Source organism: Lissotriton vulgaris, unplaced genomic scaffold (assembly GCF_964263255.1).
Source record: "Lissotriton vulgaris unplaced genomic scaffold, aLisVul1.2 SCAFFOLD_4443, whole genome shotgun sequence".
Classification (NCBI taxonomy): Eukaryota; Metazoa; Chordata; class Amphibia; order Caudata; family Salamandridae; genus Lissotriton; species Lissotriton vulgaris.
Genome location: NW_028242086.1, coordinates 26,282 through 50,857, shown reverse-complemented (window position 1 = coordinate 50,857; position 24,576 = coordinate 26,282). Strand labels below are relative to the sequence as shown.

General features: G+C 42.8%; 1 protein-coding gene across 1 annotated transcript in view; it reads left to right on the top strand.

Moving 5' to 3' along the window:
* LOC147669069 (histone acetyltransferase KAT6B-like) overlaps positions 1–24,576 on the top strand; it is a gene marked incomplete at its 3' end in the record, with an annotated part of 135,168 nt that overhangs the window by 97,461 nt on the left and 13,131 nt on the right. The window contains exon 7 of the mRNA XM_086948249.1: positions 19,245–19,366. Coding sequence (XP_086804375.1) covers positions 19,245–19,366 — 122 coding nt within the window. The remainder of the gene's footprint in view (positions 1–19,244; positions 19,367–24,576) is intronic.

Genomic DNA, 24,576 nt, shown 5'->3' with positions numbered 1-24,576 from the left:
TGGAAGCAAACACACTGTGACCTTTTCTATAATGCTAACTAAACCTCCCAACAAATGTAGCTTTTCCAACTAATACTTCTGTTCCTTTGCATCTGTAGTGGCAGTAGGACTCCTCACTCAAGCCGTCAGTGCCTTCATAACATTGCTTATGGCTTTAGTAGTATCGCATGAGTAGCTCCTTCCATTCTCCCTCGCTCCTCCTGGCAGTGTGCCGGGCTGGTTATGTGCTTGTCCGTGCTTACCGTTCTAGAATCATCGGCGTTGCCACTCTCCGCTCTCTCGTCTGCTCCATCGCTTTGCCATTACAAGTTCATCCTGCTAAAATCTCAGCCAGCCTTGGTCTGTACCTCCTCTGTGTCGAGTGCTAATAGAAATGTTTTATCCGCAAGACATGTTTGTAATGGAAGTTAGTTATATGAACCCTGGCAGTTCTAGTGTTTTGTCTGGGCCATCAGTGCTGGGGTGCGCTGTGGAGATGGCGTGGTTAAGGCACAAGGTCAGACACTGCATGGGGGCTTCTGGGACCCTGCTGCTTGGGCTTACCCACGAACTGCTCACTCTAGCCTTTGCCAGGGGCAGCAGTCTAAGAGTGACTGTTTTGTGTTACAAATGCTCCATAAGCAGGTCTTTTCCTCCCAACCCTTATCTTTCTGTCTCAGGCCCACATTAGATCCTATGGAGCCAATGGATGTTTGAGGGAGCGGGTAATGTAAACTCAGTGGGAGGTTGCATTTCGGTACTGCACCGGTGCATTTAAAGGTTTTTAATGGGTGTGGTTTGGGTGCGAGGGATGGCTCACCAGTTTGCTTCTTATATAACAATGATGGAATAGATTTTATTTCACTGTTAACTCGAACTGTATTTGCAAAGGAACATGCTATGCGTTTAAGAGTTTTGTAAGTTTCCAATAGTGTATTAAAAATTATATCAACTGTTTTTGAATATGATGGCCCCATTATGACAAAACACTGGGGCTTACATGTCCGCTTTTGTGTGATTCTGTCACTGACTAAATGAAGCTAGTTCACTGCTAACCAGGGCCTGTAAGTTACCCGCACTTCCTGTGCTGTTTTTCATGCATCTCTGCATTTCTGTAGCCATTTGGGTTGAGGTTATTTCCTTCTTCACCTCTTTTCACTGTAAATCACCTCTTAATTTCCCTCACTGTCAACCTGCATAGTGTTGAGGTTTGCTGTGCCACCTATAAATTTACCGGTGATGCTTCCACACACATACTTGTACATGGGATGCTGCTCCATTTCTGTCTCCAGGGAATCTCTGCTCCACTTGAACTTCTTCCGGTAATCCTTGCCCTACATTTACATTTGCATGAGATCTCTGCTCCACTTCAACATTTTCAGGGATTACCTGCTTCAAATGAGTGTTTGTGACCTGTATTTCCAGCGAAATAGACATAGATCAACAGTTCTTTGCACCAACTATACGGTGGTTGATCCATTTGTGGAGCATTGGTTCTTTCTCCAATCTCCGACTAGAAAGCATAAAGGAGCCTTTGGATCTTGGCAGTGCAGAATCTGAGTTGCAAACCTTTCTTACATCAGATCCTACGTTGCTGGGCTTTTTAAGTAGTCGAAAATCAGAGTTTTTCAAACGTTAAAATACCAGTTATGACAGTCTAAATTCTGAAATTAGTTGTTTGTTTACAGAAACATGTACTTTTCTTTATTTCGGGTCTTTTGTGTATTGCTACCAGATCTTAGCTTATCAAAACAGTTTGCCACGAAAAAGAGCTCCGATTTCAATGTTTCAAAAGTAGGGCCATTTTTTCTTAAGCCACCTTTAACCTGTTAACCGCGGTGGCAATTCCGCCGCTGTGCGGGCGTTTTCGTGTGCCGGGTGGAATGCCGTCGGCCAATGGCCGACTGCAGCACTGGGGAGGTAGTGCTGCCGTCGGCCATTGACAGACGGCAGTAGGGAAAGGATTAAGAAGCAACAAGTGAAAGATTACTTTCAGGATATAGAAGGAACAGCAAATATACTTGTTAGAGGATCATAATACTACTCTGAAGTGAGCCATAGATTGGGCCATGGATGGTGAGGTCCTGGGCAGTGTATGTGGTTTTATTATTGCATAAGAGTTGCGGTTGATAAAGGCAAGGTTTTAAAGTTTTATTAATAATTTAAGTTTTCATGTTGAGGAAACATTGAAAGCAGCAAAGAGTGTTCTGTCCTAGGCAGAGAGCAGGACGTGAGAGAGGAAAGAGTAGTGTGGAAAAATTGGAAGCCAGTTGAAGATCATATAATTTGAAAAGGAAGAGAAAGTAGAACACATTCGGTTTTTGAATGGTTCATTTAAAGGTTTGTGGCAGACTGAAATAACCAGATGTCACCTAGACAGTAATTCTGCCTGGGAAGTTCACTCAATGTTTTAATATTTAGAGTACTTTAGTATGTTATTAGCATAGTGATGAATTTTGAAAATGCAACTTTCAGACATCTCCCATGGTTTCTTGGAAGAGTAGAAGCATGAAAGTGACAGAGCAGCCTTGGGACACAGATGCATAGAGATGAGCAAAACTGAGAGGATTCCATCAGCATCAAGTGAAAGCAGTTTGAAACATGGTGAGCCATTCAAGAACCTTAAAACAAATGTCCATTTGATAAAACCGAATCGAAATAGCTGTCCCCTGGTCACTGGTGATTGCGAATGCAAGCAGGCCAGTTTCGAAGGATGGAGAAGCCAAAATGAAGTATTGAAGAGTTGAAGTCTCTGTGCTACATGGGTAGTAATCCAGAAGATTGGTTGTGGGAATCAGTGTGTACCTAATGGTTTTCAGTGTTATCCAAGGCAATTGATGCTTGTAATGGGGTAACGTTGATTTTATATTGAGAATGGCATGAGCAAGTTTTCTGAGAGGTGTACATACTTGTTCAGATTTGGTATAGTTCAGGAAGAGCGCTTTTGAGAGCTATTGATGGATAGCCAGTATTTTCTCATGGTTTTGGTTGTTTTTTGATAAATTGCCGTGGGGTAGCATCATCCAAGTACGAATTTGGTTTCATGGTCCAGAGAAGGCTGCAGAATTAATTCTGTCAGGAGTTTGAAGGAAAATTCAAGGACACGTCATTTGATGAGATATGCTTAGTGAGAGCTTGTGGGCGAAGAACTGATCTTGTTCTGTGTGTTATGTCAAAGTTGGTATATTCTGTGAATTAGTCAGCCACTGGAGTGAGAAAAGTGTGAATGCATTTTTACACTATGCCAGTTTCACCCGAAAGGAGGACCATTACAGGCTTGTTTGTGCTTTTCAGGGTGATAGCTAGTGTGTCCCTCCCAGGTCCACTCCTCATAGTCTGTTAGATTGGAATGGAACGCAACTTACTGTAGTTGGAGAGTGATATTGTTTTTGCTGAAGCCCCTAGTTAGTGTTTTCATAGCACAACAGCACAACTAGATTTAGTAGGTTGCTAAAATAAATTGACGGGCCTGAAAACCCATTTACTGTCTCGGTTTTCCCCTTAGAAATGCAAAGCATAGCTTTTCAATATAATTATTGCATGGCACTTGTGCAGTATTATTTTTGCAGTGTGAATCATTTTCTGGATTCACATACTGTGCATTATTCCGCCATCTAGTGGTTAGGTCCGTAATACTGTTTTTTTTTCTTCGTGTTTTGGGCGTTGTTGACTACCATTTGGTGCTAGGTCCGTCCCCTGCATGACGTCAGACGGCGCCCCGGAGGTTGTTGTGCATAGTAGCCATCTTCAGATTATTTTTTCCATCGTTGGACCTGGAAGCAAGAGGGGACGCTCCAGAAAATGGCTGAAAATCCCTGAAAAAAAACCACTTCTTTGAAGAAAACTAACAGCGCATCGTTGACTCAACCGGAGAACACACCTGACCTCCGCAGATTTTTTTTTAAAATGCAGAATGCCTCCACTACACGACTATGCATGGTTCGACAAATGGCAAGGTAGGGTCCATGGAAAATACACCCTTCAAATTCTGCCCCAAGTGCCACCACCAAAAATTCGCCTTCGTGACCTACACAAGGTGTGCAACCTCTGTCTGCCCAAGGATCACAAAGACCAGGATTGCGAGGCCTGCGCGGTGTTCCTGTTGAAGACTTGGCACGCCAAAGGCAGAGAGGACCACTACGCGACAATGTCCCATGGGCAGAAGAAACCTTCCTTGAAAGACTTTGGTCTCTCCAGTGACGAGGACCAAGGGATCCTAGGAGAGTTCGGACGTCGAGATTCTCGAGGGAGGCACCAAGAAAAATCGCACCCAGAAAAAATGGCAAAAGACGCTGAGGAAAAGACAGACAAGGTAAGACACATATCCGTCTGAACCGAAGGGCCACGATAAAAAGGCACAGCCTAAGGCATCCCCGATGCCGAATAAAAAGGCGATCGAAGGTCAGCTGCGATCCAAAGAACCCCACGGAACCCTGCTGAGGGACTCCGACGAGGAAAAATCAATTGAGGCGCAAAAGCAGAGGGTCGAGCACAAACGCGCCAAGGGAGATACGCCACACTCCAACATGGAGTCCACCACTCCAAAGAGGAGGATATCTCCGGTCACCAACACAGAGAGAGCCCTTGAGTTCGAAAAGAAGAAAAGACGCCTTGAGGCAGAAATGGCGACACTCCTCCAAATGAAGAGTTCGAATCACTCAAGGGAATCCAAATCCCGGCAATTCCCACTGCCAACACCGAAAATTTTGACACTGAAGGCACAGAGGACTCCTAAGAGGAAGAAGAAATCATCTACTCGCCTCCAACTCCCGAACCACGCAACTAGGATGTCGAAGAGTACATAGACGCACCAGAGAAATAAGAATCCTTTGAAAATTTCGAGGATCAATGGAATGACCTCAACACGGACAGCCCAGAGGAGGAGAAATGCTGCTATCCCTCAAAGGCTTCACCTCCAGATGACATCGCCTTCTATAAAAGGATCGTAAAAAGAGCAGCTGACATTTTTGGGGTCTCCCTCGAAGAAGAATAAAAAGACTGAAAATGCTTCCTTTTAGAGACATTAGCCCCTGCCAACAAGGGCACACAGTATCTTCTGATGCTACCAAGCATCCTGGACCAAGGCATGGAAGCCTTCAAGGAACTAACCTCAGCCAAAGGAGTGACATCAAAGTTGAGAAGAAGTATAAACCCTCCTCCAAAGACCCTGATACAGGGGTCTCTGGAGGAGGATACAGGAAAATCCTGTACCAGACTCTATAATTGTGACCACACCACGGAAGAGGGGCAACGCCCTCTCCAACACTGGTCCACCTCCAGAGAAGTAGAACAAGAGAATGGACATGGTTGGCAGAAAAATAGAGAGGCAACTACACAATGGCACATCGCAAACTCAAATGCCCTGTTAAAACAGTATGGTCACCAGCAATGGGAGGACATCTGGGAGCTCATCAGCAAGCTCCCAGAAGACCGGAAAAGGGGAAAATCCATTGTCCAGGAACGCAAGAATATAGCAAATACATGCCTAAAGTCAGCACTTGACGCAGCAGACACTGCCAGCAGATAAATTTGCACAGGTACCACACTGAGACCTGCCTGGCTAAGGATATCCAGCTTTAAGCAGGAGGTGCAGACCTCCATCATTAACAGACCATTTATAGGGGACACCCTATTCGGGAATGAAGTGGAAGACACTCTCCAACTCATAAAGAAAGACAACAAAAGTGCAAGAGCTATGGGAGCCCCACAACAGAGAGGGACTTTCAAAAGAGTGTTTAGCAGAAGAAAACCCATAGAAAGATGAGCTTTTACGCAAGGACAGCAAATGCCTCATCCACAACAGGTCCTTGGAAACTGTCAACAATCAACAGACTGGATATCAAGGCTGGCAACAACAGCCAAAGCAGTCCTTTTCAGGAAGAGGTAGAGGCCAGCCCTCCAGGGGAAGAGGAAATGGATCAAATTGACTTGTTCACAAAAAAGGACCCACACACAGCATCAGTGGGGGACAGGATAGCACAATACCTGCAAAAATGCCAAGATATCACTACAGACAATTGCATATTAAACCTGATCAAATATGGGCATTGCATAGAGCTGACAGACACCACCAGCAAACCCTCTAAAAATAAAAATGTACCACAAGTCAGAAGTCACACAGTTGAGATCAGAAATCAAGAAGCTTCTTCAAAAGCAAGTGATAGAAACGGTACCAAAGGAAGACCTTTTCAAGGGAAACTACTCACTATATTTCCTGGTGCCCAAGCAAGACCTTACACCGAGGCCTATCCTAGACCGAAGGTTCATAAACCAGTACATTCAAATGTAACATTTCAAGTTGACTACGCTCCAGAAAATACCGTAAATTCAAAAAGGAGATTGCATGGCAACAATAGACCTCAAAGACTCCTATTTGTATATTCCCATGAACAAAAGCCACAGAAAGTATCTTATACCTACACAAAAGAACATACTACCAGTTCAAAGTACTACCTTTCTGAATAAAATCAGCACCACAGGTCTTTACCAAGTCCCTAGCCGCAGTTGCAGCACACCTACAAAAGGAGGTGATGCATGTCTACCCTTATCTAGACGACTGGCTTATAAAGGCAAATACAAGACAAAAAATGTGCAGCCATGTTCGAACAATAAGCCTCACACTCCAGAAACTAGAATTCTCAATAAATCACAAGATATCCTGCACAAAGCCAGAACAAGAAAATAAAATCTTCTTAGTTGCAAGACTGAACTCCGAACTCGCACAAGCTTATCCAACGCAAAACAGGATACAAGCTATCCAACAGGAAACGTCACTTTACCAGAGGGGTCAATCTGACTGTGAGGAAAGTCATGACTCATGGGCATGATGGCAACATGCATCCCACTCATTCCTCATGCCCACCTCCATAGGTGACCCTTCCAGGAATGGCTTTCCAACATTGGGTCACAGGCCACAGGGAGCTGGGAGGAACTAGTGGTTGTTACGCAGAAACTGCAAGCAGAAATACAATGGTGGGCATCCAGCGACATAACACTAGGCAGACCTTTCAAAAGCCCAACTCCCTCTACGACAATAACAGATGCACCCCACAACAGGTGGGGAGAGCACCTCGGCCAACTGAAAATACAAGTTCAGTGGAACGACATCGACTCCATAAAACATTAATTACCGGGAGATGAAAACCGTTTTAGCACTGAAGGTGATCCAGAAACACATTTGCAGGAAGACTGTCTTGATTCAAACAGACAACACCACAATGTTCTACCTCAACAGGGGGTTACGAAGTCATTACCACTGAGCAAGCTTGCACAACAGATCTGGAGATGGGCAATCACAAAGAATCAATCTAGAAACAATACACCTACCAAGGATATACAACACAGCAGCAGATCAACTGAACAGGCAGAATAGCTGCTCCCACGAGTGGGATTTAAAACCGAAGAGAAAACAATACATCTTCAAACGTTGGGGGACCCCAGAATTGGTCCTATTTGCAACAATGCAGAACAAGAAATGCCAGTTCTTTGCCCCCAAGTTTCATCACTACCTGTCAAAGGGGAATGACCTGTTGCTAGATTGGTCAGGGACATTTACATACGCTTTTCCACCAATACCCCTAATCTAAAGAGTGCTAGAAAAAGCAAGACCACCAGGAACCAACCTAATTCTCATTCCTCCACAATGGGCCAGACAAACATGGTACTCAAGTCTGCTAGAATTGTCCAGTGGACAAATATTCGGACTCCAAGCAGACAAGGACCTACTAATAATGCAACAGGGCCAAATCTTCCACCCAGAGCTAGCGACAATACGCCTAATGGCCTGTCATCCGAATACGTAGAGTTTGGTCACCTAAGCTTGCCTCAGCGTACAATGGAAATTCTGAAAGGGGCAAGAAAACATACTTCGAGGCAATGCTATGCCGCAAAATGGCAGCAGTACACCACTTGATGCACAACATAAACCTGATGGACTCAATCCTCCACACAAGAAACAGTGGTCATATATCTAACACACTTCCTAGACAGTCACATCAACTACTCAAGCCTGAAAGTACACCTCACAGCTATCGTGGCCTACACCAGAGGAAAATCATGCAAGAGCTTCTACAGGAGACCTCTCATAAAAAGATTCCGAGAGGGATCTAGAAGAATTGGACCCCCAAGGACATCTCCAGCTCCCATGTGGATTTTAAATAGAGTACTCATGACAAAAACCATACACATCATTTTAAAAACAGCATTCCTAATAGACATTACATATTTATGAAGATAAGTGAACTACATGCATCAACCATAGAAGAACCATACATTCAAATCCATAAGGACAAAGTAATCCTAAGAACTAGTCCTCAATTCTCACCAAAAGTTCTGTCCAAGTATCACTTGAATCAAAGCATTCTCCTGCCAGTCTTCTTCAAAGACCTGCAAACGAAAGGGGAAAAGAGCCTCCATACCCTGGATGTAAGGAGGGCTTTAATGTACTTTCTACAGAGAACAGAACTACCTCGAAAGATCAAACAGCTGGCTGTTGCTTACTCATATCCCAAGACAGGAACGCCTTTCACAAAGGCAACAGTTGCACGATGTATAGTCCAAATCATTCAACTGTGCTATGCCACCGCAGGAAAAACCCTAAGTATACGGCCAACAGCTCACAACTAGAAAAAGGAGCAACCCTAGCATTCATGGCCAATGTGTCAACAGACACCATATGTGCTGCAGCAACGTGGGCTTCTTCACTCACTTTCACCAAGCATTACTGTGTGGACATACAAATGAATATGGGAAGCGCAAGTAGGAGAAAAGATACTTCAACACCTGTTCGCAAAGTCTTCCTCTTACCACAGCCTCCCTAGAAGAGAGAAACTGCTGTGTAATCTGATGCACAGCATTTGAATCCAAAAAAGGATTCACTCTCCAAAATGAAATGGTTACTTACCGGTAGCAGTAGTTTTGTAGCTTGAAGAGTTTTCTAGATTCACATGCGACCCACCAACCTCCCCTACAAGGAAAACAAGGAGGGGGAACTATAATTAACAATTCACTAAAGTACCATCTGAAATACTATGAGACTGAAACACAGAAAAAATAATCCGAAGATAGCTACTATGCACAACGACCTCCAGGGCGCCGTCTGACATCACACAGGGGATAGACCGAACACCAAATGGTGATCGATGACACCCATAACATAGGGAAAAGACTATTCCGGACCCAACTACAAGATGGCAAAATAATGCACTGCATGTGAATCCAGGAAACTCTTCAAGCTGCAAAACTACTTCTACTGGTAAGTAACCATTTTGTTACAAAGGTGCTAGTATGAACAAAATTATTTTGATTGAGGTCTTTCTGAAGATAATTTCCATTGGACTTGATCAGAAACTGTAATAATAACACTGTCTGCTGCTGACACTTCTGTAAAGGCTAAATGTGGAGCATGAGGTGGTCCGTAATAAGGTCCGTCTCGGACCACATTGACTGAAGCCCCCTTTTAATAAACATAGACAACATACTATTGGTGAAGCATTGTGAAATAATGTAGGTGTGCCGCTTCTGGCTACCTTGTGTCATTAAGTAACGATCCCAGTGTAATCCTCAGCACTGGGGGTAAGCGGATCAAAAGGGCCAACTATATCACCCTACATAACTTATATTTGCCTAATCACTGTCATGTTCAACATGTCAGTAGCCTCAAACCTGCTGTTATACCACACTTGTAAAGCTGCCCTGGAGCAGGCTGGAGATCTCTTTGTGAATCAAACGTGAATGCTTAGTTGAATTGGGCTCGTTTCAAGCTTCCAGTGAAAGTTGGGCAGATTGTGCAGACACTACCTGTCTTCTACCCCAAGGAGAATTGGTGAAAAGGAAGCTCCTTAGGCCAGGGGGGCTTCCCTGGATTGTTACTGTGCGTTGTGTGCAACATTTCCTAAAGTTGTGCCCTCTTGCAGTGTCTTTTGCAATGCCTGTTTGATCAGCCTGATCTGAGCGCTACCAAAGCATGTCCCTTTTTATTTTGTGTGCAGATACCCAGCCTCTTGGAAATCTTGCTTTTCCAATTTTCTTCTACATGGTGCTGAGAATCCTGGGCATTGGGTGTTAAAGGCATCTAGCAGTAGTGTATCCCTTATGGACAGAGGGAATCTCGTTGTCCCTCTAATTGCTTTTCTTTTAGCTTTTGAGGATGCATTACATATTTTTTCCCCCAGTATTGTCCCTTGTTTCCAGTATTTGTGTTTAAATATGCAGTAGGGATCCCTTTTATTTCATTCCACGTGGTTAGTGATTGGAGCCTTTATTGATCACATGCTTTAAAGCGCTTGCTTAAGTAGAAAGCAAGGGCTTCTAGTGATTCATGGTCTCCACAGCCAAGCCCAGAACCACTGTTAGCTCTACTTTTGGCTCCTATAAGAGGCATACTGACCTAAGTGGTTACTCACTTGCCTTTTAATTTAATGCTATTGTTTGTACCGAGCATAGGAGCTCAACTGAAGGAGCTGTCTCAATGTAAACCGTTTCTACTACAAAATATGTACAAATTGACCTGATCTTTAGCTGTAGTGTCAACACTTAGTCACTCCCACAGTTGAATACTAAGTGAGCAATAGACTTGCCATGCTAGCACAGTATCATTCTTGGCCTACTGATCTGGCATCCGCGATAACAACCGGCAGCGTACTATCCTTCACCACTTAAATGCTTCCTCTCCCTTCTGGGAATGAGACTAGGTTTTCCATTGATGGTACGCATTGGTATCCTTTTCTTCTGTATCTTAGTTTGTGTATATTGACTTGCAAGGTGCTGGCTGGCCTTAGTGACAACTTCTCTTACTCCTTCCGCTAGCAAGTGTTCCACTGTCCTGGCCCTAGAAACACATCCTCCATCAGGGTAGTTACTACTGATGTCTTATTTTCTGTCACCTGAAAAGTGTGCTGCCATGTATATCCTCAGACTATTGGGGCTTCCATTTGCTACCTGGACCATGAGTTGTTTTCACTGATAGGTGGAGGGAAGGCTGGTGGCCGGACATTCCTTTCTCCTAAATAATCTTTGTCTAGATTAGCCTTTTAGCATTCCCACTATGCCTGGAATCCCTTCAGCTTTCATTTGGGACCTATTCAACTCCCAGTAGCCAGATGCTTTATTCACCTCCCTACTTTGAAAGGAAATGTTTGTTTAGTGTCCTCAACCAAACATTGTCCAACGTGTGTTTTAAAAACTTTAAAAACAAATTGCCTCCTCTAAAAAATATATAAAATATCTCAGATTGACAGTCGCCAGTAGGTAGTTATAGTTACATCAGCTGTTCCATAGGAAACGCGTTTTTTGTGTTTATACCTTTGCCCCCCCCCCCCCCCCCCCCCCCCCCACTTGACGAATCTCCAAGAAAATATCCAAAACTGTGCTACTTTCTGACTAGTTTATGCATGAAAAGTTTCAGGTGGATATGTCAAGCGTGGGTAGAGAAAAAAGGGTGCCCCCAAAAACTCAAGTCCAATGCATTTTTAATTGACCATTTTAAGAAGGGCTGCAGCTAAAACTGCTAAATGGAATTACACCAGATTTGGCAAGAAGCCAGATCTTGGTACTGCAGATTGTGCTTTTGGTGATTTGGTATAAATCGGAGTCGTTTTTGAGAAATTACATTTGAAAAATAATTGTATATCTGGATGGTTGGGTCAGCGAGAGCCTCGAGACTCCCATGAAAGCACCAATTTAAAAATAAAGCATTCTGATCGACCCGATGAGCTTTATTTCCCTTGACCATCTCGCTCCTGTAGGAATCAGACTCCCGCAGGAGTGAGCGCTCAGATTGGTTGCCAGCAATATGAGAAATGTTGCTGGCAGCCATTACAGGTCTCCGGGACTTAATCCCCTGTCCTCAAGTAAAAGAAGTAATATAAGGGGCCAGGGTAGGGAATACCCTGAACCGCTGGAGTTGGCCCCCTGGGGCCAAAAACAAAAATAAAATTGGCAAAAATTAAGATTGAATAAACCCCCCCCAAAAAACAGAATGGTAGCCGGGGCCACATTCATTAATTCTAGGCTGTGGGGAGCCCTCCCCGAGCCATTAAAGGCCCCAGGGAGCACACCCCCTGGGCTGGTATTTGCATATAAGGGCAATGAGGCAGTGCACTTGCCTCTCCCCTTCCTCTAGAGGCCCCAGAACCCCTTCCCCTTCTCTGATTTCAATCATAAAGGAAAGGAGGACTGTGCAGCTCCTCTCCCTAGCCTCTAAAGACTCTGGGAAGACCACCCTCGGGGTTGGTTTACTAGCTATGTTCCAGGGAGCCCTCTACCAGGACATAGCAGTTTTCCCTCCCAAACTAGCGCTGGCAGGGAAATCTGTTTCCTCTCGCTTGGCGGGAGCATTTTTGAAACGCCCGCCAAGCAGGTGCAAACAGTCTGCTCAGAGCATTCAGGAGCTTTAAAAATGCTCCAGCCGGCTGGGAGCTGACTTCTGAGCTGTTTCCCTGCCTGCATTAGTTGCTGCTTCGTGCGGGTGAGAGCAATGCTGGCTCCCGCAGCATGCAGGGAGCTGGCTGGGGCCCTGGTGCTTCCCCGTGGTACCCAGCAAGTGTATGGTGGGTGCCCTGTTTGAGCACCAGGATATCCACCCTTAATATTGCAGGCCTCAGGAGATGAGGTCCCCAGGGTCAGATAAAGGCTCGGTTGTGGGTGGGGGGGGTCCCACTGCCCCCTCACTCTTTTTTTTTTTTTTTAAGGCCCGGCTTAGGAGGGCGCATGCGGCCCCTTCTCCTTTAATTAAACAATTAAGGCCCCTAGGGAATGTGGTCCCCAGGGCCTAATAAGGCCCAGAAAGGGGAGCAACACAGCTCCCCTTTAATTAAAAAAAAAGCCGGGGGGGTGGTTCACGGTGAGGTCCCAGGGCTTAATATTGCTTGGGGAACGCCACTTGCCCCCACCGCCCCCTTTAAAAACATAGGATCCTTTGGCCAAGGTGTTGGCTTTATGTATGGTAATAAAATACTACTTTGATTTAAAAAAAAAAAGACATTCACAGAAAAAAGCTAAAGGTTAAAGTAACGTTATAGTAAGGTGTGGGATAAAGGTGTTAAAAATTCATTATAGCTTGGCTAATGTCAGGTAAATGTTAGGGACATTAACGTTTTAAACTAAAAACACAGATTCACTAGTTATAGTTAGCAGTCGCTTGATGACATCATTAATGGCATCGCTGATAACATCATCCAAGCTTCTTTTGTACACCTTACTCTATAAATGGATATAGCATTAGTTGTGAAAGTGTAAACAAGCTCAGAATAATATGAAGCATCAGTATTGCTATCATACATGCAACCCCACATAAGTAAAGGAAGCTTGTGTTAAATTTATTTATATATTGAGTTTTATATAGTGCTAACGTGATCCAAAGGCATCGGAGTGTGTTACATGGACTTCAAATGTAGGAGGCAAAGCAAAAGGTGTGAGGGGGGGGGAGATGTACAATAAAGAGTTTTACATGTTTTGCATAAGTATCATTTACAAGCAGACTATGCATAATTTTCATGAGGTATAGAAAGGAAGAAAAGAGTCGAACATTATAATTTACATGTGCTACCTACATAAGTATAATTTACAAGAGATATGCAACATTTAAAGAAGATATAGGAGAAGGGCGGAGGGAGTCATTGTAGGCCTTTCCAGGGAATTGTATATACAACTTTCCATGGAGGTATCCTAGGTTAATATTGATGAAGGCATGTAGGCTATAGATTGGGTCATATTAAATAAATAGATATATGTAGGGGGATATCTGCAGCATTGACCCTATACCATACACTTCATGGATAGAGTTCTTGTAACTATGAACCACAGATGAAAGGGTAACCTATCCTGCACATGGTGTTCAATAGTTTTTCCCTGTACAGGTATATACAAAGTTCCTCCAGATATTGAAGCCCTATTACATAACTAATGCCCAACTACGGAAGGCTTTACCTTTGAGACCCTTGACATTTATTGAACCTACGTTGAGAAATTAAGTGGATATAAGTGGAATCATGTGTACTGTTAACAATTACTTTACGAACAGAGTTTACTCTGTATCACACTGTTTGCAGACAGTAAAACTCTCATGAGAAAAAAACCAGAGTATTTAAAAGTATCTACTAAGAGCAGTGTATACTTTATAAAAAACTTGTCCAAAGAGACTAGTCACCTAAAATAACCAAGGTCAGGAGGTGCTAAGTCATACTACCTGCAGCCTTCATACTGCGGTGAAAACGTAACAGATGGACATCTTCTGAAGCAAAACAAGCACATGTACATAGGTTAGCATCTGGTGTGCACAGTCTTCTATGCTAAGTAAATATTGTCATGCTGAGACAATTCTGACTTATAGCTCAAGGCTGCTTACATTACTTCGTATTTAGTACGTCGAATCTTTGCCCTGCTAAAACTTTCTGCAGCATCAAAAAACTTGCCTGGAACAAAATGAACACAAGTTGCCAACTGTCACCTGCACACAATTACTCTTCAGTACAAAGATTTATAATATGTTCAGTACCTGTAGACACCTATGGTGTCTTAGGAGCACATGTATATTGTAAGCACTTACACCGATTAGCTGGACACAGGCTGTACAAAACTAGATGGAAAAGTAATATGGCAGTTACCTGCCACTATGTAAGGTATAAAATAAAACTAATGCAGTCATTGATGATGTCATCAAAGATTTGATAGAACATGTCATGAGTGATGTAATACGTGAGAAGTGCATGGCAGGCGCAAGGTATAGCTCAGCTAACTATAACTGTTGAATTTCAGTTTTCTTTTTTTAGTTAAAATCGTTAATGCCACTGACCTATTCACGTAACTATAACGTTACTTTATACTTTGTTTTTACAGTGTGTGTAGTGTATGTATATGTGTGTGTGTATATATGTGTATATATGTGTATATATATATATATATATATATATATATGTGTGTATATGTATATATATATATATATATATATATGTGTGTATATATATATATATATATATATATATATATATATATATACGCTTCTCATGTCCAGAATAAGTTGTTTGCTGACAATATACATTGTCTCACAACCCGCTTTCTAAGTCATAAAAGTTGACTAGTGGTGAAATATCCTAGAGGTAATGTATTTACCTGAGCAACGTAGCCATTTGGTCGAACTCACAGTTGCCAGTTGTTGACTCTTTGCCATAAATGCCATGGATAGTGTTTCTGATAAATTTGTACATAATGTACTTTTACTTAAAACCAGTGTTTTAGCTCAGAACAACAGTTGACCAGCCTGATCATTCTTCCATTCCCAAACTCCTCTCTCTCACTTTGAGTACTTAGTCTTCTTGCATCTATAAAAGTATGTCGGGGTGTACCCTCGTAACTCTTCTCTTTCTCTCATTCTACACCTCTCTATCCATTTCCCCCCCTCTATCGGCATCAGATGCTGCAGTTTAAGGACATGTAGCTTTCGGAAGGGTGTCTGCTCCGGTATCATGAATATCTGTGGCAAATCCCAATGCCCGGTCTCCCACACCTTGCAACACATCCATCAAACTTCTACAAGACACAGGTTGCTACTGCTGTAAGACTGCAAAGGTTCTTCGAAGAGTTAGGTGGAATTTGGAGATAGTTGGCACTCTATCCTGGCCCCATGCATCCCCTGGAGGCAGAAATTAGGTTACCCAGTGTAGCAGGAAAAGTGAAAGTGAGGTGTCTACAAAGACCAATGAAATTATTGATGGCAGTTAAGACCAAAAAAAGAGAATATTTTCCAACCATCTTAATTGCCAGCTTACTTCACAAGAAACCGGACCCAGGAATCTAATGCAGCAACATAATTAAGGGATTACATCGACTAGCAACCAATCTTGACAGACTCTTGAAGAATATGATCCTGTTGACTGAGTATGGTGGCTTCAAGGGCTATCTCGGACCTCTGTTGCTTGATCAAGGTATCAAAGAGGATTATTACCACCTAACTGAAGATTTATAGTAAAACGTCCCTGCAGCTTACCACTGTTTTTTTTCTTTTCAAGTAGCTCAGAGCGGCTTTGGCCTTAATGGAGATTTAAGAACAGAGATTGTCTGTGGGGAAATGAAGACAATTTAGACATGAAGCACTCCCACGTGGTGCTGTAGGGTTCATGAGAGTTTGGCTTTGCAGTTCATGACCCTCAATTGCTTCATTCTTTTTGATACCATTGTCAAAGTGCACCCACTTTAGGTGTTGAAATAGGAACCATAGGATTTGTCACTTCATCAAGGGTCTGTTCTGGCCCACGTTCAACTTTTTGAAGCTGCTTGCTGACTTAAACATCACGGTGTACATTTTCAATGGATGTGATGATCCCCAGCTGCTTGTGTCAGGATGAGGAAAGTAAAGGAACTCATCAGACAGTGAATATTCAACATGTACATGGCTTTGTAGCTGCTGTGATTAATTAGATGCATGTTCACTGAGTAGGCGACCAGACAACCCACTGTGTTGTACCAGGCTGATACCTTCAATAGTATGGTGCTGCAGCCATCGTTGGCCTCTCCTGTGATTTGGTCTATCAAGTAAACCCTGCAGCATGCCACCTGGATTACAATACTATCAGTGTTCATTGTTGTATGAAGTACTTGACTGGATTTGTATCTTTTCTGGGAAGTTGTGTAGAAATATCCAGTCAGATTTAGGTTAAAATAAGTTTGAGTTTAATGGCAGCACGAATGACATCCATATGTGTCCTGGTCCAGGCTGTACTAAGCTTCTAACAGATAATTCACTTAGCTAGCCAGCTCTGGAGCACAGAACGCTCTTGAAAGTAAACATGTCACATGCACTGGCATGCGACCACAGAAGAACACTTAAAGATACAAAGATGGATAAAATGATAGCAAGAATATAGAAAGTTGTTAGATGGACACCTCCCTGTTAGTGTGCTTGAAAGTATGCTCTCCATCTTTCTGTGGAAGTGAGCCAGCTTCATGGGTGTTTAGGGTTTTGTTCTTTATAACTATTCCAAAGTTCCTCTGCAACATTTAATAAGCCTGTCTTTGCAGTTTAATTCAAGTTTGTGTAATGTTGCACTCAGCCAGCAATAAATGCAACAACACCCTTTCTTTAACTTCACGTCAAGACTAACCACCCAACTCAATGTTTTGTGGCTTCTGGCAATTGATAAACTCCTCACATTGCAATCCAAATTGCTCAACCATCAAATCAGTTGACTAGTAGGCTTGTTCATCCTTTGCAATGTGAATTGAAGCATCCATTCTAAATCCATTTTGTTTGAATTAAAAATATACATGGATGTTTACTTACACTCTTTTGCACTGTTGGAAGTAAGTACAAATCTAGGCTGTTTGCATGTGTGAAAAAAACAGGTTTGCCGGTTCAAGTGTTACTTTTTGAGGGTTTGCAAATATATGCAGCTGAAGGATTAGACTACATCCGGTAGTAAATAGTGGACACACCTCTCTGCCTAGGCAGCCTTCTGTCGGAGTTATTCTGATCTATAAGACTGGATTTGCGGTGGCAAAGTTCAACTAAAGTCCTTATCCCGCCCTCGCCTCAATGAATAGTCATAGTTAAATTGTCAGCCTGTGCTTCACGTCCTTTAAATGATAATTAGATATCAGAAAAATGCTAGCTGTAAGTGCGTATTAACTAGACACTTCCATATCCTTTTGTACATGCAAAGATGTGATGGACATTTGTTTGCAGTTTGGCTACAAGCCAGGAAGATATATTTTGACTGTATGGGTAACTCAATGCTTTGGGCTCCGCAAAATAGCTTTGCTTGTTTTTTTGGGAGATAGCTCATTGCTCAGATTGCTCAATGTTTGGATTGAGCATTCATTGCAAAATTATCTTGTCAGCTTGGCTATGAGCTGCATTCGTGATTAGGGATCTTGATGCAGACCCAGGGATTATTCTTTTCGGAGGCACTTCTAGAGTTTGGAATTGCCTCAGAGCTAATAGTATAGCCCAAATGTATAGGTATTTTTTCAGGGTGCAAAAATCCTGTGAAGACCGGGTTTTCCTGTGCAAAACATTATCCACTCGTACCCTTGAAACTCATAAGGGGAAATATAAATGGCACCCTGAACATTCTGAAATCCCTGTAATGTCCAATGTTTACTTCTGTGAACACGAAGTAGAGGATGCTAATAAAGCCCAATAACTTGTTTCACCTGTTTACTTCGACTGTGGAGGTGTTACCAGTTATAGGTATCTATCTCCTAGGAATTCCTCATTCACACATATATTTTCAATGACTACTGCACCATCCTTCATTTCCAGGCTTTACATACATATAACCTCCAGAAGATCCTGGCTTCACATATATACCTTCCGGCAAATCCCTGAGATACCTACTCTTCCCCTGTCCTTCCCTACACTTCTCCAGGAGAACCCTTCATCCAGATGCTATATGTGGCTCTTGCATCAGAGACCACAATTAAGCGTTCCTTGTGCCACCTGCATGACTTCATGGATCCTGGCTGTATATATAAATTTCCTTTTGTTGCATTTGCCAACTGCATGCCTCCTTTTGAATGTTTGTATCAAATATACCCCTTCCTAGGTGTCCCTGTGCTACCTGTTCTGATGCGTCTTCATAGATGCTCCCTTTATAGACTCCTCCCCCCCCTTCCTAGGCACTCCTGATTCAGCTTCAGGCGTCTGTGTGGTTTGTACCTTACATCTGTTTCTTCCTGGGGCATTCTCTGTGCAAACGTATTTGATGGGCATATTCTTCGCATATTTCTTCACATGAGAATCTTTGGGGCACCTTAATAGTCTTTCCCCATACTTGCTTAACCAAAGATATCCCTGTGCCTACTGTAGTCTTTGTAGCTGGATGCCCCATTTCTCCCTTCTCTGGCATCTGTCACCTTTCCTACATATGTCTATATACCCCACACCTCTCACAGGAAATTCATGCCAGATTACTTTTTCTGGATCTTGTGACATAAGATGAATCTCCCCAAGGCAACCATTTTAAACCTATGGTTCATTTTGTGGATCTGTGTTCCATCACTATCTCACCTAGAATATGCCTTTGCATTCTGAACACTTTGGCTTTAAAAATCACACACACCTTGCTCTGGTTTCCCTGTCTCATTTACTTCATGTTCTGGGTCATTTGCCAATCCATGCATCCCTTTCTTATCCCACTTGTATGTCTCTCTATGGTTTGGTGCTGGTGTCTGTCTTTGCAGTCAGTGTTTTTTAAAGATATTTTTGGCTTGGGCGGGGTTTGTTTTTGTGGAATTCCGAAACTAATCTTTTTGATGCTTTTAAATAACAGATACCGAATTCCAAATAAACATCAAACAGGAATTTTCAGAACTAAATCTGGCTGGATGCAAAGATATAGTGACTGCGGAAGATTTGGAGATCTTTAAGCAGGCTCGGGAGCTGTCGTTGGAGGTAAGTGTGCCGATGGCAGCTGGTTGTGTGCCGCTCTAATTTTCTGTGATTTGATGCTGAGCACAGCTGCCTCTTTTACATTCATTTGCTTTTTTTGCTGGGCATTTTGTCTTGTATAGTCACTCATCATTTTGAATGGTTAGTTCTTTAACTGCAAAGAAAATGCTCACCAAATGGACAGTCATGCCTTGCCGGTTGAATAGATATATCTCTTTAGGAGGAGAGGTGAGGATTTTCAATATGTGATCAAAGTTTTCTAAATAAGATTCTTCCTGATATTGCCAGTAAGATTCTTTTTCTATGCTGAGCACAAATCATACTAGGCTGATTATATTTAAAGTTGCCTCCCTCACTTTGCTCCATTAGTCAATATGTGCGGATCACCAGTTTGCCAGTGGTATTTGGAATATGGCTATACCATCAAAGTACTCACATTTTTACATTCTGAAATAAAAATAAACTTTAGTCAAGTCCTGGTTTTTAAGTTAAGGATAGGGTGTTACACTTTCTTGTTTTGAATGATTTGCAGATGGAATTTATAATGTTGGAATACATAGTTTTAGACCTGATCTTGCACCATTTTGCAGATAAGTGTCAAAGGAAGGTTCTCAGGATCAAATGTTTCCAAGTTTAGAGAATTGTAATTTGTAAGACCTCTTTACTGCCTTTTTATTGACTGGAGAAATGCACGATGCTGTGTTAGATACAGAAGGCAAACACCAATTCTAATTAGCATTGTGGACAGAACGTTTCTGTGACTTGCCTGCCAATCAGAATTGCACCTGTTGCAGGTTAAAGCTACAATTACCCACAAAGGGAGCATTCTCTGCTGCCAGCTCCATGTCCTTCTTCCCTGTCCCAGTCCCACTTCACCAACTTGCCTTTTAAAAAAAAATATTTATCTGTGAGGGGGCAAATGGCTAATCTCTTCTGCTGCATCTGCCCTGCTCTAACTTTCTTCATAAGCTGCTCACTCTGCATGTGGTGCTGTGCGAGACCCTACCCTTCCTTTGCTTGAGGAATGAAGCCCTAGCAACAATTAAAGAAACAAAAATAAAAACCTGGCCATTTTTTTCTGTGAATTTGGTCTTACATTCCCCTTAAGCAAAAGAAGGGGTGACCGGCTTGGTGCGACATGCAGCGTGAATGACTTATGAGAAGGTCTACTGAAATTAAGTGGCAGGGGAGGATCAAATTTTGCAGTGTGAATCTCTTCTGGATTTACATGCTGTGCATTATTCCGCCATATGGTAGTTGTGTCTGGACTCTCCTCTTTATAGTCAATTTTCTCTTTTTCTGTTGGGTGTCAGTGGTTTTCACCATTTATTACCTTGCCCAACCTTCCCCTCACGGCAGTCTTCCGCTCTGGCAGCGTATATGCATTGTTGCCTTCTTTGAATTCTTGTTTCCACTGTTGGGTCTGGAAGCATAGCTGAAAAACTCTCCAAATATCAAAAGAAAGCAAATTACGGATAATCGAAGCAAAATCAAATTTCCAATAGGAAAATCTCAACATAGCAGAAGGAAGAGTGCCTCGCCGAGAAAAATCATTGATCCCCACCAAAAGACACCGAAGTAAGTGGGACGTGGTGGCGGCTGACAAGAGAAGAATGGAGTATGAATGAACAGGAGAGGCCCCCCCCCCTTCTCTGAGGGAGATAGGGCACACGCCTTTCTGTTTCTGCCTTGCATGCTGCCAAACTTTTTCCCTGAGGGACACCCACTGAGTGTGATATCTCTGTCTCCGAGAGACCCTAACACAGAAGGCTGCGATGACTGCACAGAGTTCAAGCCCAAAACACTGCGATCATGGTAGAAGCAAAGTTAGGCACACTATGCTGTTCAGGGACAGAAGGAAACTTCCTTGCTGAGCCATTGGGCTATTGAGTGAGGAGGGGTACAGCATGGAGAAAAAAAAGCTTAGTGGTAAGGCTCGTATGTCGGAAAAGCTCATCGACTTCTAGTGGGAGCACAAGAAACACCAAGAAAAGCGTAGACAGGTAACACTGAAAAAGTAGGGTCAAGCGAGCCAAGAACATTGGACTCTAGAACCTAAAGGACTAGCTCAGTCCTGAAAATCTCACTGACCAAAGGCAAGTTGAGGTCGAAAGTTACCTTTGGGTCCCACTCAAAGGACATTGCAGGAGTTAAAGCCCCTAAAAACGCTGGCATTCTAAGGATAACTGAAGTTGAGACAAGCCCAAGAAGGTGACAGCCGAAACACCGGCAGTAGAGAATTCTGCACCGAAAGTGCCAAACTGTCTCTACACCGAAGAATTCGGTCACAAACTCAAACAAAAAAGGGGCGCTTTGAGACTGAAATTGCAGTGCTACTTCAAAAGAAGGGTCCATTTGATTCACCACAGGGAAATTAATCCTGTTCAAGGCAGTGTTTCTAATTGCTAGAACATCCCTTTGCAGGGTGTGAGCGAGCTGCAAGCACTCATTATACAGGAGCCATACCTGCAAATACACCAGGACTGGGTAGTCCTGAGTATCAACCCGCACTTTCTGCATAAGGTCATATATCACTTCCACATAAACTAGGCAATCAAGATACCTTTTTTTCTTTCAATAACCAGAAACGCAGTCCAAAAAAGCCCTACAAACACTTGATTTGCTCAAGGCAATAATGTCATACCAGATGCTGTAAATAGAGCTATTGACATACTTGATTTGTTGCCCAATAAATAGTTTTGCACATAATCTACCACCTGCTGCATATTTGACTGATGTTAACAAAAAATATTTCTAATGCAATTTGATTAAAGTGTTCATATAAATAAAATAAAAGCTACACCCAAACCTGATAATTAAAGAAGAGTAACTGGCCATCTTTTAGGTATTGACTGCTGTGGTTGGCCATTCAGTTAAAGCAATGAGTTTTTCCCCAGATTGCGTTAATGTAATAAATTGAGGGATGGTGGAAGAGCTTAAAACTGAAACCTGGAATAGTGTTCAAACAAGGGTGAAATAATTAAATAGTTTTCTTCAGCTATTCCTTAATCTACAAATGCTTTAAAGTTCTAGAGAGCAGTTTCTTACTGGAATGCCATGCAGTGCAAACCCAAAAACTAGTTTTAGACTAAAAATTAGAATTAAAGGGTACATACGCGTTTCTCCAGTCAATAAAAGGCTGTAAAGAGGTCTTACAAATTACAATTCTCTAAACTTGGAAACATTTGATCCCGAGAACCTTCCTTTGACACTCTTTTTTTTTTTTTTTTTTTTTTTTTTTTTTTATTTCTGTAATTTTTTATTGTGTATAAAAAAATATATATTTACATGGAGCATACATGAGTGGCGGAAAGAAGGAGGGGAAAAAAAAGAGAAAAAAGAGAAAAGAAAGCGCCGGGGGGGGGGGGGGGGTATAGTAGTATTGTCCTGCAATAGCTCGTTCCTTGCCATGGTGCGTGGGGTCGGATAGATCTACTAGTCCATGAAGGAAGAAGAAGTCCGTTATCCGAGTCTTGCTTGGCGTTGTCTTCTTTCCCCCCGTTGATCTGCCTGGTGGGTATAACACCCCGGACGATAGAGAGAAAGAAAGTGATAGAGGTTGGAGATAGGAGAGTGTACTTCCTAGCCGGTTTCTCTTGTTGGAGTGTCGGTCCCTGTGGTGTGTCCCTCAGTGGCTGTCTGGTGCCTGGTGTCTGCGCCTAGGGGGGTTTATGCGATGAAAGGTAGAGGTCTAGGGGCCTCCACATGTTTGATTGCCTGTGTGTTTTCGGTGTATATTTCGCTGTAATGTTGTCTGCCCCTCTTAGGAAGGTGACCCAGTTGAGCCATGCCTGTGGTGTCGCTTTTGTGGTGTCCTTCCAATTGCTTAGGATTATTATTATTTACAGTTATTTTACTCTGAATGTTTAAAAGCTTAATGTTACTTAGAAGTTGTTGGTATTTTCACGAAAGACTGAATTTAATTGTTGGTTAATACCATTTTGAATAGAATTTGCTAAATGTGGATAGAACTGCATTTTTTTCTACAGTGTTTAATCTCTTTGGTATTAATGTGTCAACATGTCACATTGGTTAGATAATTCAGACGTTGGTACATAATTTACTTTTATTCTACCTCGTTTGCATTTCCTTTGCTTCATAACTTAGCCAGTCTGGCAGTATAATTTGTCCATTGCTACCTTTATTGGCTGTAGTTATATTGAAAAGCTTATGGTCGTTCTTAATTTACCATAAACCACGGTTGTTGGCTTCGGTCAACCCAGTGTGGGCCAACATTAACAGTTCATAATATTTTGGCCCGTGACATGACCTGGTAGTGCCGCCTTTGAGGCAGAACCAGTTGAGTTTTGTAACCTCATCTGAAGTGATGATCTGGAGCTCAAAGAATATTTTGCTTTCTCATGTATGAGAAATGAGGAGACCGGAATGGTGCCCCTGAGAAACAAGGTGTTAAGGTGCAAGGTTTACAGATACATATGATATTAAACCTATTTTGTGCAGTATGCCAGTTTCTGCAGATACTCTTTTCAAAACTGGTGCGCCTGTGTATACAGTACCTCTTTACTTTGAACTAAAATGAAACCCTTCTTCAGCACACATTAGCAAATTGTCTTATACTTTGTGGAATAGTTTCTGAAAGCAACACCTTATTGATAGATTCCTTACTGTAGAATTACCTCCATGCGTCAGACTGGATCCAGAAAGTTTTCGTCAGCAGTACCCCTGCACGTCGGAAGGTGGTGCCAATCTGTCCATCGTCTGCGTCGTGGTCGCAGGGATGACGTGCCAGGTACTTAGATGCCGCCGTCACGCCCTGACGTCAGTTCTTTCTTTTTTCACACCAGCAAGCGCAGATCCGGGAAGAGCAGGTACCCCCAGTCTGAGATTTTTTGTCTCCATTTTTCGAGTATATTGACTCCTGGTGCTGAGTAGGGATGCCCGGTTTTAAGTCCTGCGGAGCCTGTCGCTGCTTGATGTCGGGGACCGACCCCCACGACGTGAGTCTCTACTGCCTGGAGCCCAACCATGACCCCTGGTTGTGCTCAGACTGTCGGGCCATGGTGCCGAAGTGGCTCCGAAAGTTGCTAAAAGCCCGGCAGTCGGCTCTGTGCCATACCAGGCCTCGGTCGATGAGGAAGTCGAGGGGCCGGTTGCGGAGCCACCATCACCATTCTTTGGGTTCCAAGTCATCACACTCTGGGTCGGGTAAGTAGAGGCACTTGAAAAAATGTCGAAGAAGCGTCATCGTTCTC